We start from the raw sequence: 15,844 nt of genomic DNA, 5'->3' as shown, positions 1-15,844 counted from the left end.
GTTCCATTTGATATCCTTCTCCTGTCACAGCAGCTCACGAATCTTGCTGCTGTGTCTGCACGTTGTTGTACTTCACCCAACAGATGTTTTATTTTTATTTTTCATTTTTTATTATTGGTCATCATGTTTTAAAACTCTCCTTGGGTGATTATGATCTGTGGGAAGTAGCCTAAAGCCTACATGTGTCTCTGATGTCTTGGTACAGTGGACAGGCGGTTAGGAAGTGTAGCTCTGTCTCCACTCTCCAGTACTTCATTTTGTGTGCAGACTGTGCTGAGTGCTCACTGAGTCTGTAGCTATAGTCAAGATTTGTCTTTGTTCCATTCACACACACATTCATACACCGATGGTGGAGGAAACCATGCAAGGCATCAATCAGCGTCTTGCTCAAGGACTCTTCGAAACTTCGACACTCAAACTGGGAGCCTTGCGGTTCTCCATCCGGCCGCTCTACTGGCCACTCGTAGATTATATAGGATCTCATCAAGAGTAGAATATTATGTTTTATTAAGGTAGGTTCTCCAATTTCCTAACAATCATTTTTAACAATCATTCTTCCAGCTGTGCTGGCAAATAAGAGCTCACAGTTTGTGATATATAATAGATAGACCGTCTATATAGTCTAAGCTTAGTTAGACGTTCACTTTACCAATTTTAGACGTGTGCTCAGTGGGATACTGTGTAGAGACAATGAAAAGTTAGCTTACATTATTTTTGGTAAACTGTAAGAGACCTGCACATTCAGTTATGAAAATGAAAAAAAAAAAAAAAAAAAAAAAAATTACAGTGACATCAAAAGCAAATAATACTGTGTAGGCCTACATGCTTTTAAACAAAACATGTCAGAGCAGAGTTGTCACCACAGCCCGTTCACTGGTCCCCCATCTGGGCAGTATGGTAAAGAGTTTGTTAATAAATACTACAAAAAACTAGGGGTTAGCAAAGATAGTTTTAAACTCGCCACGGTGACTACTGATGAAGTGTTTAAAAAATTGAGCGCCCTACCTCAACACAAGGCCACAGCCTTGATAAAATTCCCGCCAGATTTCTCAGAGACTCAGCCGTCTCCATTGCTCCAATCATTACCCACATAATTAACCTATCTATCGAACAGGGTCATGTCCCCCAGGACTTCAAACTAGCAAAAGTAACGCCCCTGCACAAAAAGGTAGCAAACTAGACCCTCTGGTAACTACCGCCCCATCTTAGTTCCATATCCAAAGTCATGGAAAAAATAGTCTACGAACAGATTGCAAGATATCTCGATGAGAAAAATCTGATTTTATGAGTTCCAATCTGGATTCAGAAAATCCCATTCCACTGACACATGCCTTCTCTATTTGACAGACCAAATCAAACGCGCAGCATGATGGACCTCCAGAAGGCATTTGACACCGTGAATCACTCTATTCTGATTGAGAAACTAAAAGCTATCGGTCTTGACAGCGCAGCAGTGAGTTGGATGCAATCTTACCTGGTGGGGAGGGAACAGGTGGTTCGTGGAGGTGAACCACGTCCGTGGAGGTGAACCACGTCCCCCCCCCTCCCAGTAAGCTGTGGTGTCCCTCAAGGTAGCATACTGGGTACTCTGTTGTTCCTAATATATGTAAACGACATGGCATTTGCCTGCGACTGCAACCTGTTCCTGTTTGCGGATGACTCGGCTCTCCTAGACTCTGAACTTAGTAAGATCTGCACATGGCTTAACGACAACAAATTATCATAACTCTTTGGATCAAATCATAACCTCAAAAAGGTCGATAACTTCACAATCAAAGAGGGTGAATGGTATAGGTGATGGTATAGGGCTACTGGTACCCAGCAGCCCTAAAAACTAAGCTCCAAACAGCCCAAAACAAACTAATTAGGGTCCTGCTTAACTTTTCCTATCAGACTCACCTCACCGCTACTCACCAGTTAAGAGTGGGGTGGCTCAGAGTAGATGACAGAGTACAGCATCTTGCAATGGGCCTGGTGTACAAGATACAGTACACCACTAAGATACCCATGTACCTGACAAAATACTTTGAAAACGTTAAGGATGTCCATAATTACAACACCAGAGGCAGCGCCTCAGATCACGTTCAACCCAGAATCAATTCAAACAAAGGGTCAAACTCGTTCTTCTGCTATACCACCAAAATGTGGAACGCCTTACCGGCCTTAAAGGAGTGTAAATCCCTAACATCCTTTAAAATCGCCCTGAAAAACCACCTAAAGGCGGCAGCCACTCATAACTGGTAAAAACAAACCTAGCCCAGCCTTACCCTTCCCCTGACCCTTCTATTGTAAATATCTACTGTATATATTTTTCCTACACTGTTTTCTTTTTCTGACTATCTACTGCATAGTACTGTGTTCTATCCGTCTGTCATGCAATGTTATATGAGATACTTTAATGGTTTCCTGTGCAAATAAGCCAAGTTCTTTCTAGGATCTCCTTTTAGTTGACCTTGTACTCAGTGAACTGTACCGTCATGAAACTGTACCTTTTCCTATGCAAAATTCTAATAAAGTCTTCAATCAATCAATAAATCAATTAAAAATAACATGGTTGTTCCCTGGCAGTAAATGCTGGCTTCCAGTCAAAAGCCAGAATCAGTCCTTTCCTATACTATACATGGCTTTAGCGTTACCCATGGTGGTGTAGTTTCAGGCACACTGAGCACACCTCTCAGTTTCTTTGGGAATCAGACCAATGTGACAATGGTAGGGGTTTGATTGATTGAATACTTTGTTAGTCATAAATGTAAACAGCACATGGTACAGTAAGACATTACGGTTAAAAGGATAACACAAAAAATGTCCTGGGGACTTGTTTCCATTGTGGTCCTATGTACAGGTATATACAGTATGTCTTGACAGACCCCTTTCAATGGTGAGGAGATCAGAGAACTGAGCCGGCACTGGAGCATGCCAACTCAATTATACCCAGCTCCTCTTTTTTTTCTTCTTCTTTTTTTTTTTTACAATTCAAGATAGTTCATCTCAACTGCTGTCCTCTGAGGACAATAAAGACATTTTTAAAAGAGTTGTCTCAGCCTCCCTCGTGCTCAGACCTCAGAGTTGCTAAATGTTGGCCTTCTCTGGCTTCCTGAATGTCTTCTGAAGTTATTTTTGGAACGCCTCACCTCGTCGGCAATGAAATAATAACACAGAGCATCCAGGCAGCAGGTGATGTTAGACAAGTTCAAAGTTATCTGGATGAACAAGCTGATTCTGGTCTTCATGATGCAGTCCTCAATTACACCCTGACGAACCTGGGATAAAGTGAATCAGAGCCAGAGGTCAGAGGAACGCACCACACACTACGAGGCTATCCTGTATAGATAACTAGTCTCTCAAGAACAGACTCTATGCTACGCGAAAGGAAGGAAGAGGAACTTTTCTTTGACAATGTCAGATTGATGGATAACAGACACCAGTGTCAACATTAGCATGATAGATGAGCTATGGAAGCAGTCTTGTCTCCTGCGTCTTGTCTTCAATCTTATTTGCTTATTATGATAATGTCTTTGTATTCGATTTCCCAGCTGAACACCTCAGTATTTCTGTCCTGTCCTGTTGTTCTATGCACAGGTTTTTGAGCTTGTAGATGATCTATTTTTGGTGCACAGCACAGCCCACAGAAAGTATATCGAGCCCTCTTCCCTCCTCTCCAGCTTAAATCCTGTACTTAGAATTGTTCATCTTATCCTGCTCTGCTTTGTAATAATGCACAACTGCTATCCTTACCCTGACTCTCCGGTCGACCTGTCCTCAATAGTTTCGTAAAAAGTAGCTTGTGGTCAAATGAAGTGGCACCACAACCTCTTTCCGCCTCTTTCTGCATTCTCACTTTCAACTGCCTGCTGCACAGAACATTGTGTCTGGAGGTTGCTGTACAGTACAGCAACCTCCAGACACACAGCCTGTACTGTTGTTGTTGTTATTGTTGCTGCCCAGTTCATCCTGTTTTCTGATCTGCATTGTGATTATATTCGTTGACATTGTTCATTCTATATGTTTTACTTCAACGTCTCTACTTTCTACCGTTTGGGTTTGTGTAAACTATACTTCTGTTCCATGCCTACATAAAACCATACATAGAATTACACCAACGACACTCCTGCATACACTTTGAATAATGTAGATGACGTCTCACCAGGAACTGCAGCAGTATGGCCAGGTGGCTGGGGGTGAAAGGTATAAGGAAGGCACACAGGCTACTGTAGATGATCCTCACACAGGCTCTGCTCTTCTGGCTCTGCTGGTCGGACTTCTTCAGCGTCCAGATGATCTGGGCCGAGCAACCCACCAGGACCAGCGCTGGAACCACAAACCCAAACACCTCCAGACAGAAGATGATCCCTGGGCTCCAGCCTTTATCTGAAAAGCCATGGAAGCAGTGGAAGTCTCTCCGCTCGGCTGAACGAAAGCTATATACTGGGGACACTGCTGCCACCACCAGTAACCAAACCACTATGCAGATCCCCAGAGCTACTTTGCACGAGCGGAGCTGCTTGGCTTTGAAAGGGTGTCGGATAGCCACCCAGCGATCAACCGAAATACACATAATGGTGTAGATGCTGCCATACATGCCAATAAAGTACAGGCTTTCCAGAAAGGAGCAGAGGGGATGAAGGTTGGCGGACCAGAGGTGGTTAGTGGCATGCATTTTGAAGGGCAGGGGGAAGAGGAGGACCAGGTCCATCAGAACCAAGTTGGTCATGTAGATGGTCGACTCAGTCCATTTGCGAAGGAGCACACAGAACACCAACAGTGCCATGATGTTGAGTGTCAAGCCAAACAGGAAGATGGGTACGTAGATCACCAGCTCCAGGTATTTCATCAGCTGGTCCACCTCTTCAAAGGAACAGTTGGCTGTCATGATGTTTTACTGAAGAGAAGGGAGTGGAAAGTTTTTAAAGGATTCTCGTTTGATTTGAAGAACTAACATGTCAACAATGATGAATTAACTTACACTTCAAAAGGTCAGATGATACCTAAACCGCAGCATCCCTATTGCGAGCTATTGTCTGCGAAGATATTTAATGTAGAGCGAAAAGGAATAAGAGCCCTGAGGGACTCCGGTCAACCATATAGGGTGCTTACTAAATGATTAATAAAAAAAAGAAAAGAAAGAAGTGAAAAATGAGTCACAAAAACACACTTAATGTGTCACTACAAAAGCAGCTGACAATGCCCAAACTTGAATTCTCAGTTGTGTAGAGTCAGTAGCTGCTTCTCATGTGAGAGGTCACAAGTCTAAAAACACAGATTCTAAAGAAAAGTGACTGTGGAATGTTCAACCTCTGATATACAATGTTTCATTTGGGCAGAAACACTACCACTCAGTGCTGATGATTTACAAATGTCCATACAGTACATATACAGTAGTTTTAGTATCAAGGATGTGTAATGTTAGTAAGAGTAATGTCCTTACCTCACCAACGGCTGTCTGTCTGTCTGAGTGAGCCAGACATACTTCTCCTTTCTCTACCTACACTATTTCCACCACCACTTCCTGACATGTGATGTACCCTATGAAGTGATATGAACGACAGACGTCTAACCACAGACCTAATATGAGCCAGGACCAGTAGACATAGAAGTCATGTTTATGCACGCACACTTTCTCGTCAATTAGTCTAACTAGTTATTGCAAAAATGGTGCAGAATTGTATGAGAAACCCACATGAAAGAGGTTTACTGTGATTGTGCATGAGGCTTTCCGGCTTTCAGGTGACTGGCTGACTTGAACTACTGTACTGTTGCAGCAAGTCTGCCAGTCTACTCTAGGTATTTACAGTAAAATGCAATCACCAGTTAAAGGGATATTCCACTTTCAAAAAACTTTTGGTAATTTTATTGTCTAATCAGGCTTTTATGAACACCCTGAACAGTTTTTAATTTGCTTGATTCAATATTTAGATATTTGATGTAAATGTTACCAGGCCCTCCAGGCCCAGGGCCTCTCCCCAAACACACCCATTGTAACTTCAAACTTCATTTGAACCATGATAGATTCATTAAAAACACCCATTATTTTTTTCTGGTGACTCATATTACCCTCCTAATACGTGTGTTTTTTCAATAACTTTTTTCATTTATTTTTAATAATTATTTTTTGTATTTCATTTTTTCCATTTCCCAAATAATTATTAAAAATAAATGAAAAAAGTTATGGAAAAAACACGGCCTGCTCACATATTAGGAGGGTAGTATGAGTCACTAGAAAAAATAATGGGTGTTTTTAATGAATCTATCATGGTTAAAATGGAGTTTGAAGTTACAATGGTTGTGTATGTGGAGAGAAGCCCATAAGCTGTTTCCCTGTTGAAAGTGGAATATCCCTTTAACACAGCAATGTTTTGTAATAAAGGCTATTCTATTGGCTTGATTTGGATAAATTATGTAATGACATGAATACTGTATATATGCTTATTTGTAAGAACCAACAACTGCCACCTTGTGTTTAGACACATTATTACATCAGGTTTAGAGCATCTTCAGTCCTCTCTGAGGGTCTTCAACAAAGTTAAGGCTTGGGGGTGCGCTGGTACAGTAGGTGGGTCAACACGGATAGTGTGTCAATTATGTAATTGCAATGTCTCTGATTTGATTGTGGCTGGAGACAGAGACATGTGTTGCACATTCCCCTTCGGTTTCCTGTCTCTGTTGTATCTACTGTGAATAAATAAAAAGGGGAAGGAGGTCTTTAGAGCTCTTTATAAAGAGCCAACTAAATGTTTTCTTTATCCCACTTCAACTACTTTGTCCCCCAAAAGTGTGTCCTCTATAAACACTGAGTCGACAAACAAAAAACATGTTGGAGCCAAAGACATTTGGTAGTGATTTATTGAATTATACCCTATAAATGTCACACAATTTAATTAGGCAGTGATTTCACAATGGGGGAAATAAAGGCTGGTCATTGGTGAGGTCACAGACAAATACAGAAAAACTGCAGTATTTAAAAAAGAAATATAAAACTCCCCCACCGAAAACAAAAAGAAACCTTGAAAAACGAAACAAAAAACAATACAGTCACCCAAGCACACACACATTACTCCACATGTTTTTTTTCCTGGCCTAACTTCATATTTGCTTTGCAGGCATAAACAAACACACTTTTCTATTTACATCCATTGAAGGAGCCTGAAATTTCTTCTTTAAACATCTTTCTTACCTTGTTTCAAATGTTTGTCTGAAAGGAGAGGCACAGACCTATTTTCAGTACTTACAATGGCAACAACCAGGGAATATTTTGGTGAAGTATTTTGGGGTACAGTAAAGTGTTGTTGAAAGACACATAGAAACTGTGGAAATTAAGATTATATGATGTCTAAATACGGTATACTTATTGAACTGACGGGAGAAATACAATAACATGACTGATATGGGTTCTGATTATTCCTTACACATTATCACATATATCATGTATAAACACAAGCAGACACAAGCAGGACAAATAAAGCACGTCTACAAACAGATCACAAAGCTGGGCGAACATTTTGGACCCAACAAAAGAAAATAACCCATGTCACTGATATTCTATGATTTGCACTGGAGGAACCAGCCAGTTTCTGACATTGTACCCTTATATAAGTGTGCCATAACTTACATTATGGTTACACGGGGAGTCTAGAGAGCAACCAACTGTTACTTTTAACTTTAAATGGGACAAAGGGACCTGCCACCTTTTTCAGCATTTAGTAGAACACGAGATGGGCTCACGCCTCACTTTAGCACACACATAGATCATAGAGTGATACAAAACAAGAATGACAAACGACAAACACTAAAGAAAGAGGAATAGAGGGGAAGTGATGTGGTAGAGTGCAGAGGTGAGAGTGTGAGAAGATATAGAAAGACACATGCGTGCGTACACACACACACACACACACACACACACACACACACACACACACACACACACACACACACACACACACACACACACACACACACACACACACACACACACACACACACACAGGACAGGTAGAAGGTTTTCACTCTAGGAAGCTGTAAACTTTCTGAGTGTGATGACAATGAGAGCCAGGAGGACGGATGCTCCCAGGAAGACTGCTATGACGATGGCTGTGATGGCCCCTGGCCCAAGGACCCCTACGCACGCACACACGCACGCACACGCACACGCACACGCACACACACACACACACACACACACACACACACACACACACACACACACACACACACACACACGCACACACGCATACACACACACAAACTTTAATGAACTGAATGGTTACACTGCCAGTGCACATAATAATCAAAGACACATGTCCAGTTGATATGCAATATCTCCTACAGTATACACATGTACACCTAGGCTACTAAAAACGTGAATAGATAATAATGGAAGGATGTAATAACTCATTGTAAGTAGAACACTCAATTTGTCATGACAGCCATTTTCTTCATTATTCTTGGTTGGACACCTCACCCATTATGTAAAAGATGAATGGCCACTGTGTGTTTCTGACATAATATCTTACCTTCCTCCTCTTCCATGGCATGGGTGTGAGTGCTATCCTCATAGTCATAGGTGAAGGATCTCTCCGTCATGTCCTGGAATGGGTCTTTAGTGGTGACATCATCTGCTCCTCCCCCGGATAACGTGTCCTGGTTGTCACCCTGCAGAGTTGGAGCAGGGTCTGCCACGGTTTCTGGGAGTCCAACACAAAACAGCCAGATCACCAAATGCCTGACTCCTTCTCAAAGAGGAATTCTAGAAGCGTTTATTGAACAGCATGATGGTTCCATGGAAAAACACACTTAGACTAAATTACATTCAAGTAGGAACACCTGGGAAGAGGGGTAAAGAGCATTGATTACTGGCTACACTGTATCAACTTGCAATGTGTTTATACAAGGCAGTCATTTCACTGATGAGGTACATTGCCTCGCTAATGTCCCTGTTTGCATACTCTCTCTGGACTGGAGGCCTTTAGGGATGCAAGGCCACATACATGGTCCAGGCTTTGATGACTCCAAACAGCCTCTCTCTGTCTCACCAGGCCAACGGCTTCAGGCTGGGGCATAAGGATGCCTTTGTGGAGGATGTACATTCTGTCCACATGAGCTACAGGTAGTCTCTCTGCATATGGGCTCCTTGCTGCTCAGCTCTCTAGCTCCCTCTTTGCCAAACTCCTTCACCTTCCCTTCTCTTCCGTATCCATGCCAGTCTGTCCTCCTATGCAGCTCTCCTACCAACATGCTTCATATCCATGCCAGTCTGTCCTCCTATGCAGCTCTCCTACCAACATGCTTCATCTGACTTTCACCAGCGTTCCCCTCCATATGAGCATGAAGCTGCTGTGAGACTTTTCACACCTCTGTGGGTAACCATAGTAACATGACCTAGTTCAGCCTTCTTCCTGGGTTTCCCTCCACAACAACATGGTTGGTTAAAGGGCCACGATACTCATTAATTTTGACTTCTCGCCATGATTGCCCTTGTCCTCAACACATTTTGTGTATGTAAGGGTATGTAGTGAATGCTCTTGTAAATCTCAGTCAGCATACATTTTTACACTGCATTCAACCAACGGTTGTCGAGAACCCGAAAAGCCATGGTCTGTCTGTGGGGTGTGTAGCGTTGTTCTGACGTGTCGTTACTCCGACGTTGCGTTCATCCGACTCTCCCCATTACTAACCCTATCTCTAACCCTAACTCTCCCCATTACTAACCCTATCTCTGACCACACGTGTAGCCACGTAGTTGGAGTAGTGAGACGCCTGACTTTCATAATCGTCCGCTATCTGTTTCTGTGGAGGATGCACCAAATCTCTGTGGGGGGTGCAGGCACCCACTTCCCTGACTGGCCACACCAACCCATCCACTTCACAGATTGGCCAAGCTTTGCTTGTTCCGCTGGCTGCACCAATATACTGTAAGCGTGTACACTGTACAGTAGTGTATTTCTCCTGTTTATGCCCATGGATGACGACAGCAGTTCTTGGCAATAAGTATAATGGGTATTGCAAAAACACGTGGGGCATGCATATCCATCTTGCATTGTTCCCGACTTGCCACGTACCCGATTAAGCCGGTGCCTGTTTATAAATCACCCACTAATTGTATACCTTAGGTTATTATCACTGTGGTAACATAACGCCAGCACACTCTAACAACGGGTACAACGGGTACAACAAGCACAACAAGTAATCCATAACCGTGTGGGGCATGCGTTCCTAACTTGCCGTTGCCTGAAGAGCACTGTGCTCTAATTCTAGAAAGTAGTTTGTTACTATTGCCGCATTTCAAACTTGAATTTGAGCTTGAAGAGGGCTATTATGATATGAGCTTTAGCTCACGCTGACAAACATTTTCACTTTTCAATATGGACAAAACACACAAACACCAAAATAAATAAATTATAATAAAATGCGCAACACTTTGTGACAAAGTGTTTGAAAAATGTTGAATAATTTTGAATTATGAAAAAGTTTGAGAACTACTGATTTAGAAGGCATTTTGTAGAATCGGCCTCAGGTCTTAATGGGCCTTTCAACTATATATTTTCACATCAGTGATCTGAGATCATGGCCTGTGCCATTTCTGTGAAGTCAAATCCACAGTTGCACAAACTGACTTTTGAAATCCAAAGGATCAGGGGAAAATGTGAACCCCAGTCTCCTCAGATAAACAAACTGCACACACACATGCGCGCCCAGCCGCACGCGCACACACACACACGCACGCACGCACGCACGCACGCACGCACGCACGCACGCACACGCACACGCACACGCACACACACACACACACACACACACACACACACACACACACACACACACACACACACACACAAGCCCACCCATTCACATGCAAACTGATTCACTCATCCTACCCTCACGCCTCACATACCAACAAAACCATATGCCAAACATATTTAATGTGCAGCCTACATTATTTACTTTGTAGCTCATGACGCCTACACTAAACTCCTTCACCCTGCGGGCCTCAGTCTGTTTCACAACTTTCCTGCATTTAATTGAACGGCTGTGGCCGACGACACTACATCTCAGAAGTGGCAAAGATGCATTAAAAACTAAACGGAAACAAAAAAACAATCAAAGTTGATGAATCATCTCAACAAATCCAGCTTTCATCCCAACTGTCAATATCATCATTACCTGCACAACCTTCTCTGGAACCACATGACATTTGCAACGTCCTACCAGAAACCATAGCCCTGCTCCGGCTGATTATCGGTCCAAAATGAGCGATAATGTTGGTTGTTTTCAATACTAGCGTGTTGATTCTGTGTACAGCAGCACAGCTTCCTGAGCTGGGGCTGGAGTTGAAGGTTAAGGAGACCTGGGCCTCTGGCCAGCACCGCCATCAATAAGGCCTTCAGCCCAGGTGCACAAAAGGCCGCTTGTGTGGTCATGGAGGGCGGCAGGCTGCAACCAGTAACGGCCAGCCAGGCCCAAAGCAGGCACCAGCTGGGTAGTGGACGTCAAACAAGCTTGTTTATTAAACAGTCTCTGTGTGGATAGGTTGTACCTTCTGGACAGTTCTGATTTAATGAAGACAACAACAAAAAAAGACCCTGATGTTCTTTCCACAGCTGTTTGTTTCCCCATTCGAGGAGACACTCGTCATTTCCAGTAGCCTAATGCAATCGACTTAATCAAAAGGTTTGAAAGATCCCTCTGACATAGTACTTGCGCGTTAAGCCTCTTAGGACTGCATCACTCAGTAGAGACAACAGATTTTCACGTGAAAACTGTCCCGTTTGTCAACTGAAAATCAGTTATCAATTGAAAATTGCGTATTGTAGCACTTTGAGATCTTTACATGTAAAGTGCATTATAAATAACATCCATTATTATTATTATTAATATTATTATTATTATACCATACTAGTATAACACAATACTCTGATCAGCAAGTCCATGGTTCTTCTATTCACGGAATTTGTTGTATTCCATCCACCTACTGTCTCAACACTTTTGCTGTCAATAATGGCTAAATAAATAAGAAAAACACAAATTTTAGTTATTTCAGGCATTACTAATTTAACACCCATCCACTGGGTGGTACCTTTCAGAGACATGATTCAACCTGTCAGTCAACTGTCCGTTTCCTTCCACTGTACATGGCTCCAGACATATAAATACATCACAGACAGCAGAGAAGGCAGATTTCAGACACTACACAACACAGACAGCCACTTGTCCATGGCTTGTACCTCCCCAGTCAAGACTTCGCACCAGCCAGAGAGATGACAGAGCGTGCAAAACAGCTGTGTGTGAACGACACCCTGCCCCAGGCTTCGAGGGGGCAGTGACCCACGCCAAACATGGCATCGGCAGTGCCTGTGTCCTTGCCTCACCCTCTTCTACTTCCATAGGTGGAGGACTCCTTTTTCTCAAATGGCCAGTGTGTTATTTTCTTGGATGCCAAAGTCTGAGAAGTGGTTCACATTTCATGGGGGTCTATTTCACAGTTGCAACACCAATCAAAGCCTGGTTGTTGCGACCGTCAGGGAGCAGTTTACTATGAAAACCTCCACCGGCCGTCCGTCCGTCCGTCCGTCACACGTCACACGTCACACCTTTGCCCTGCTCATATCTCCGCATCAGTATGACATCACACCACATGTGTACACAAACCTTTGTGTACGTTGCTATGGCAACAGTCTGTTGTTGCTGGTCTGTTAGTGTACGTTAGCAACCACCTTAGCAACCATGGTTTTACCCTAGCAACCAACTGTTTACCCTAGCAACCAACTGTTTACCATAGCAACCATGTTTTTTTACCCTAGCAACCAACTGTTTACCAGAGCAGGGATCTCCATATATGGGCATAAACAGGTGACATCACACTGATGTCAGATACTCAGAGCAGGGATTTCTCCATAATATATGGGCATAAAAGGGATTCTGTTAGGGATCTCCATATATGGGCATAAAAGGGATTCTGTTAGGGATCTCCATATATGGGCATAAAAGGGATTCTGTTAGGGATCTCCATATATGGGCATAAAAGGGATTCTGTTAGGGATCTCCATATATGGGCATAAAAGGGATTCTGTTAGGGATCTCCATATATGGGCATAAAAGGGATTCTGTTAGCCGTTAGTGATCTCCATATATGGGCATAAAAGGGATGCTGTTAGGGATCTCCATATATGGGCATAAAAGGGATTCTGTTAGGGATCTCCATATATGGGCATGAAAGGGATTCTGTTAGGGATCTCCATATATGGGCATAAAAGGGATTGTATCCCAGATGATGCCCTGTTAGGAGATCCACACTAACAGAATCCATATATGGTCCTACCGACAGCTGCTATAAGCCAACCCTGGCGATAAGGTCTGAGTCGAAGAAATGCTTCTTTCCTGGTATATTTACACGTCACCATACGACGGTGGACGTGTCATTTGCCCAAAAAGAACAGATTGTCAAGTTAAGAAAGCGCTGTGTCAGTTATGTACAGCGAGCGACACAGTCATACAAGGAAATACAAATCGTATATTGTAATCACTGCTCGGGATGTTATTGAACTGCTTTTTTAAGAAGATTGAGAGAGGCACATTAGCATGGCGATATGCAGGAGAGATTATCTCTCAGTCTGACTCAGCTTGTGGTTTCCATTTGCAACCTACTTCAGGTTATGGTTTAGGTTGGGGCCAGTAAGCTACTGCAAAGCTGCACGTAAACAACACAGCTGTTATGTCAAAGAAAACAGACCAAAAAGCAACCAGACGGGCAAAAGATTAATGTTGATCTTAGAATCTAAAATACTCAAGAATTAAAATTGTATATATTATTATTTTTGTGTATATTGTATTATTATTTCATTATTATTATTACTAAAGATATTAAAAAAATCAGAAACAGTGACCTTGATCTGTATAAATAATGGCACTTCAATATGTAATATTTGTATTCGGTGTGAATGTACTCATGACACAAACAACAGTTTCAGGTTATTTATCACATGAAAATAAAGAAAGAAAGTGTAAGAACCTTAACTGTGAGACAGAATTATAATATCAATGCATTGTTCAATAATCGACTTTGAAGAAATGAGAGACCAAGATGTTATGTTTTGGGGCGAGAGCTGCCCAAATGTCATCATAACAGTACAGACAGTACAGTACTATCTAGCCTAGACTATCCAACATGACATTTAGGACAAAAGTTGGTTATCACAATAGACAAATGTCCCTTGTTGAGCCCATTGTTCCAAGCGCTATGTTAGAACTGTCAGAGGAATGCTTAATTCATTCTCTTGACGTACGACGGTAGTGTCCAGCGCCCAAAAACTGATCTCTACAAGCTCAGAACACAAAGTATAAAATCAGTTTAAAGCTTAAGCTGCCATGTTACTGCCTTGCTACTATCTTGTTCACCCGTGCTCTGACCTGTGGGCCTGTGAGCTGTACTTAGGGGTTCCAAGTCCCTCACAATCGGATTGTGGATTGAATCCACAGCACTGTGGAATCCTTTCTCAAGACTCAATTTAGGCTTAGCAAAAGGTGTCACCGGGAGGGAGAGAGAAAGATGCAAAATACAGAAAAAGAACTAATGAACAAAAGTGAACGAACAAGTAAATGCATTGCTGTGTCCTCTATTTCATCAGTTTTGATACGCTTCACATTCACAAAGCCCACTGACTGCCTGAAAAGGTATAAATAAACTGCAACAGACAAAATTTTGAAAAGTAGTCCAGCACTTCATCCATGTGCACTTCTGCCTCAAACTCATTTGATGCACACGCCTTTGTCATGGTAAATGTCCTAAATGTAAATGTATCATATAGAAACACTTCAGCTAAAGTCATCCTTTGCTCAAGTCAGACCGCGGTGAATATTCAGTTTCAGATGAGCTAATAAACATCAAGCATTATGAAAGCGACTGAGTCATCTTATTAGTCAAAGAGCAGCTTTCAGGGCTCTCAGAACTTCCACTGGCTTCAACAACTGCATCATTTAGACCCGGGGTCTGGAATAGAGGGGGAAATGACACGTACATACACCACAGGCCACAGTCCTGCATAGAGGACTTAAATAGGAATGTTTCCACCGTGAAGAACAGCAACCTAATTTCTTTAGAGGCCACAATGTATGTCCATTCTGCTATGGCCATTTATGTTGTGACTGTGAGCTTTGTTTTTAACCCTAAACCTCTGTGGTTTTCATCATAACCCATTAAAGCCATCACACATAGTGTTTGTTTTGTAAATACTTAATGTTTTCCTTTGATTTTAATCTGATGGTTGAATAAAAGCTTAAATACAAGTAGGCAAGCATAGGCATGAAAACTTGTTTTTCCCCAAAAACGAAAGAAAATATATAATGTAACAAGATCTTCAATGACTAATTATAACTTGTCTCATGCCTCATTTCTACGAATGACTAACATCACTCTTGATATTTTGCAAACTTAAAGCCCCTTAGATTCTCTAATAAACTAACACTGTGCAAGATTGTACAATCTTATTCCAAACCCTTTCTCTTATAAAGTCAACATCTATAAATCAGAGTTTTCAATGGGGAGCGTACATTTGAACAAGTTCGATATGACATATTCCACTGATTATCACCACTAGTGTAACACCTACTGAACAAACCGCCTCATCACAGCAACGATATCACGGAGCAGCCCTGTGTCTCGCCTACCTGTGTCTGTGTGCACCATGAGGCCTAGGAGGAGCAGAAGAATCAATCTGCAGATGCTGCTGCTGTGAACCATGGTGCCAGGGAGGGATGGATATGAACGAGTACAGCGTCCGTGGAACTCCTCAGACATGGACAAGTGAGAGCTGGCCTGGGGGAGAGGGTCTCAAGAAGAGTACAGCAGAGAAGGGAG

The 15,844-nt window shown here is 42.4% G+C and overlaps 2 protein-coding genes across 2 annotated transcripts; both read right to left on the bottom strand.

Annotated features, from left to right (window-relative positions):
* Nucleotides 1-3,053: 3,053 nt before the first annotated feature.
* LOC308285556 (G-protein coupled receptor 55) lies at nt 3,054-4,870 on the bottom strand (the record flags this gene model as incomplete). Its single annotated transcript, XM_080726344.1, has 2 exons — nt 3,054-3,260; nt 4,145-4,870. 2 exons carry the CDS (start codon nt 4,868-4,870, stop codon nt 3,054-3,056), a joined length of 933 nt encoding a protein of 310 aa, XP_080582470.1.
* Nucleotides 4,871-8,002: 3,132 nt separating this feature from the next.
* On the bottom strand, nt 8,003-15,727 carry snorc (secondary ossification center associated regulator of chondrocyte maturation; the record flags this gene model as incomplete). Its single annotated transcript, XM_080726348.1, has 3 exons — nt 8,003-8,112; nt 8,508-8,678; nt 15,655-15,727. The coding sequence occupies 3 exons, from the start codon at nt 15,725-15,727 to the stop codon at nt 8,003-8,005; spliced, it is 354 nt and encodes a 117-aa protein (XP_080582474.1).
* Between the last annotated feature and the right edge of the window lie 117 nt (nt 15,728-15,844).

The sequence above is a fragment of the Nannobrachium achirus genome (assembly GCF_963921795.1).
Source record: "Nannobrachium achirus genome assembly, chromosome: 5".
NCBI lineage: Eukaryota > Metazoa > Chordata > Actinopteri > Myctophiformes > Myctophidae > Nannobrachium > Nannobrachium achirus.
This window is presented reverse-complemented; position numbering and strand designations above follow the sequence as displayed.